The sequence below is a fragment of the Barbatula barbatula genome, assembly GCF_947034865.1.
Source record: "Barbatula barbatula genome assembly, chromosome: 24".
Classification (NCBI taxonomy): Eukaryota; Metazoa; Chordata; class Actinopteri; order Cypriniformes; family Nemacheilidae; genus Barbatula; species Barbatula barbatula.
The window spans coordinates 9,469,410-9,473,505 of NC_136787.1; the positions used below are offsets into that span (position 1 = coordinate 9,469,410).

Genomic DNA, 4,096 nt, shown 5'->3' on the forward strand with positions numbered 1-4,096 from the left:
AGATCGGAACTGATTAATACGGGGAAATGTTCCCGGCGGACTGTAATGTGAGGAGAGCAGCAGGACTAAGGAGCCTGAACAACAGGAAGCGGAGCAACAGCCACTATGGCGGAGGTACGTGAATAAAAACAACATATTATATCTATTTTCTCTTGTTAATCAACAATTTTAAATCGGTCAGTTAATGTGTTTTAATAAACTGTTTCCTTACATTGTTAATAAAGTCTGTATTAACGTTAGCGGTTCTTCAATAGCCATCAAAGATTATTATCGTCGTCGATTTTTAACTTCATCTATGCCCTGTTCATCCATTTCATATTATATCACTATATTCAAATTGATGTACCATCAGCATTCATTTTTAAGTGAGCTGAGTGGTTTTATGGGGACACGTTTGATAAAGATGCGACTATGGACGTCTGTGTTTGTCATATTTCTGTCTAATGAGAACGATTATATATTTGATGCAGACGCACAGCTTGCAGGACCTGCGGCAAGCAGCCGTCGCCTCCAAGGTTTTCGTCCAGAGAGATTACACCTCTGGCACCATCTGCAAGTTTCAGACCAAGTTTCCAGCAGAGCTGGAAAGCAGGGTGTGTAAATACAGATCTGAATAGAAATTATCACTTATATGCTCATACATGTCAAATGTAGCCCTTGTGAGATATATATTTTTAAATATGTGATGTACTGATGAGGATATGTATTGGCCAGTGTATTGGTTAATTTTGAAATGTATCAAAAACACTGGTCTTGTTTTCTATCTAGTTTAATAATGTAGATATGTGTAGTTGACTGGATTTGAACATGTGCTGTGTGCGGTTCGATTTGTTCAGATTGTTAAGCAGCAGTTTGAAGAGACCATAAATACCCTGAATAATCTTTTCGCTGAGGCAGAGAAACTGGGAGGAAGGTCATATTTGGAGGGCTGTCTGGCTTGCCTCACTGCGTACACAATCTTCCTCTGCATGGAAACCCACTATGAGAAAGTAAATTTTCAAGTTATATATTGTGTTCACACATACTGCTTTTGATTGCCAGATAAGTTTCCAATATATCTATTTGGCACTGTGTTCATTTCATTCAGGTGCTGAAAAAGATTGCCAAGTACATTCAGGAGCAAAATGAGAAGATATACGCTCCTCTTGGGCTTCTCTTGACCGACCCCATAGAAAGAGGGCTGAGAGTTGTATCCTTTTCTATATGGAAAAGTAAAGTTAATCCAAAAAATAGAAATTCGGTCACCAAACATTTTTTAACCCTCAACATGTATATGACAACGACTCCTGTGAAACACTAGAGATTGAGAAATGTTCCTGTTTCCCTATAATGGAAGTCAGTGGTGGCCAGTGTTGTTTACCATCCTTCCTCAAAATATATTCTTGTGTTCTTAAATCAGTCGTACAGTTTAGAATGACGTAATGGTGAGTAAATGATGAAAGAGTTTTCATTTTTAGGTGAACCATCCGTTTTAAAGAGTTTTGTTACTAAGAATGCTTTTCTATATATGTACTCTGTGTGGAGAATTATAACTCATCCAAATGAAAATGTTTAAATTTTGGAACTGACATATTTTTGGTCAAATATCCCTCTATATATTTCCTTAATTCAACTTTTAAAGTTGGAGATTACTATTTTTGAGGATAGAAGTATTGGATCAAGATAAAATATACCAAAGGTAAATGTTTCTAAAGTCTCTCTTTTAACCAATTTTACACTATTTCCATTTTTAATCAAATTAGCTTTTATTGCTTTTAATATAGAGGTAAATTTACAACACTTTATTTCTTATTCCAGGATCATGTGTGCAACATGATTGGCCTGTTGGACTCAGAACCTGCTTCTCCATCTCATGATATGCTTACCCTGTTGCTTCATATGTATACGCCAATCTTATTTCAGTGAATTCTTCTGTTTTTTTTAGAGGAAATTAATGATTGTATAATGTATCTTACAGAAACCCACCAAATCAGCTATCCATCATTTAGCAGCCCTCTGATGTCTTATTTTGAATTTCTTGTACATTAGTGTTGTGACATGTTATTTTTATATTTTATAAATCGTTTCTCCAGGACCTGTTTACTTCTCTTGTTTTCTGTATATACTTGTCTTGATTGAGAAGTATAGATCAAATGCACAGTGGTCGTTCACGGTGTAGTTCATTTACCTTGTTCTGTTTTTTTTTGCCTTATTATTGTGAAATTTGTTCTCGAAATACGATCAATTTAATCAATTAGAATACTAAAGATGCTTTGGTTTTGTGCACATCTGAAATTGATGATCAAGATTTATTGTATTTAATGAATTTGTTAGGTAATCCATTTAATTACATTATATCATCGCTCCATTCTGTAATGTCTCTTTACCATACTTTGTGTTTTTTCCTTCATTATATATTTTAACACTACTATTTACTTAGTCCAGTGAACTGCTGTACTCTTATTTTGGTCTGCAATGTAATCCTTAAATACAAACAAATGCCATAAATCCCTTAAATATTGCATGGTTTAATATTGCATAACCTTGTATTTCATACAGCTTGTCAGTTTAACCTACTTTTTGTGTTAGTCTTTTTATCTTGTATCAGTGTCTTTTTTGAAACTCTTTTGACACTTATTTAAACTATGTATCGTTCAATAAAATGTTTTGATGAATTTAATCTTAAATATATCCTCCAGTTGTTCAGAAATCATTTTGGATCAGAGAAAATTGTTCAACATGGGTTCTTTAGTCCTGTTTTTGAGCCAATCCAACCTGCGCATTTTTCAGGATTGGGATAATTTAAGGACTGGAATACCTTTGATCTAATACTGCGTTAAAGACACGTCATATTTAGAATACACGTTATGGTAAGATATGTTATGGTATACGTTTACTTGCATTGATTATGTGTTTATACAATAGAAGTGAATGCTGTTGTTTGGTTACCAACATTCTTCAAAATATCTTCTTTCGTGTTGTGCAGAAGTCATGCAGGTTTGGAATGACAGAAGGGTGAGTGACAGATGTTTCATTTTTGGATGAACTATAACTTTTAAAAGTAATAAGTGACACGCAGTAGTGTTGATTGAGTAACATTAAAATATCAAAAGTGTTTATTAAAGTAAAGCAGTACAGTTTGAGAAATAATTTCCAGGTTGATGTGGAAAATATCCTAATTCCGAGGTGTCCGTTACGCAGTATAAAAATCTGTATGCTCCTGATTCCAGCAATCTTGTATTTCGTTAATCTTAACTTCAGACAGAATCAATAAATGTTGAGTTGTTTTAATTTAATGTAATACATGTGCAAACAAATATTAATATTAATTCATTTTAATGTAAACTACATAAATCCAGACAGTTGCCATAAGGGCAATTGCGTGAAAATGTCAACCTTACCATGAAGAAATCTTTTTTTTCGAACGGTTTTTACTACGTTAACAGCACATATATTAACATTTGTTGGTTCAAATACCCATGTTTAAATTTGTAAAGCATTTGTTTTATTTTTACTGCATGATTTTTCATAGTCAGGTAAGTGCCATTTTCAGGATTGTCACATCCCCAACGCTACATATTCATAAATGGACACAAGAAAATGTAAATATAGTGACTGTTTAATGTTCTAAAGAGGCATCCCATCTCAATTCATTGGGTATTATTGCTGGATTTTATTTCATAGAAATTCTACAAAGTTTGCAGGCTCCCAAAACCGCATAATTTTTGTCACATCCATAACATGCATGTTTATTTTCCTTTCTAAATATAGAAAATTTGTTCATGGACTGATATTTTTTATCATGTTTAGACTCTATGAACAAGGGTTTAGTAAAATATAAAGAGATGGTTCAATACATTCGTAACGAATTCCTTCTCTGAGTGTTTTTATGTCACGTCCATAACGTTGGAATTGCCCATAACCAAACACACACCGGAAGTTAACTTCGGGCCTGGCGCGTGCGTCCGATGAAACTGTCAATTAAATAACGATCTGCTTTGATCAAACGTTTGTGGTAAAACTTTAATTTTAAGAAATTAATATAAAATGCCGTGGCGCAGGCCGTCCACAATCCAGTTTATTCATACCGAGATTAGCGGGTTGTTATTTTACTCCC

At 34.0% G+C, this 4,096-nt stretch overlaps 1 protein-coding gene across 2 annotated transcripts; it reads left to right on the forward strand.

Moving 5' to 3' along the window:
• Positions 1-2,767, forward strand: golga7 (golgin A7). Of its 2 annotated transcripts, XR_013786175.1 has the most exons (7): positions 43-114; positions 471-593; positions 837-989; positions 1,088-1,189; positions 1,622-1,678; positions 1,798-1,880; positions 1,958-2,663. XR_013786175.1 is itself a non-coding variant. In XM_079447879.1 (6 exons), exons 1-5 carry the CDS (start codon positions 106-108, stop codon positions 1,664-1,666), a joined length of 432 nt encoding a protein of 143 aa, XP_079304005.1. In that variant the 5' UTR covers positions 1-105; the 3' UTR covers positions 1,667-1,678; positions 1,798-2,767. The 2 variants fall into 2 exon arrangements, 1 of the variants encoding a protein (XP_079304005.1); XM_079447879.1 differs by having other exon boundaries at positions 1-114; positions 1,798-2,767.
• The last annotated feature ends 1,329 nt before the right edge of the window (positions 2,768-4,096 follow it).

Bases quoted from the DNA above. Each gene is read 5' to 3' on its own strand.
- golga7 (XM_079447879.1), top strand. The intron at 594-836 runs GTGTGTAAATAC...CGATTTGTTCAG, and splicing joins CAGCAGAGCTGGAAAGCAGG to ATTGTTAAGCAGCAGTTTGA. The intron at 1,190-1,621 runs GTATCCTTTTCT...CAACTTTTAAAG, and splicing joins TAGAAAGAGGGCTGAGAGTT to TTGGAGATTACTATTTTTGA.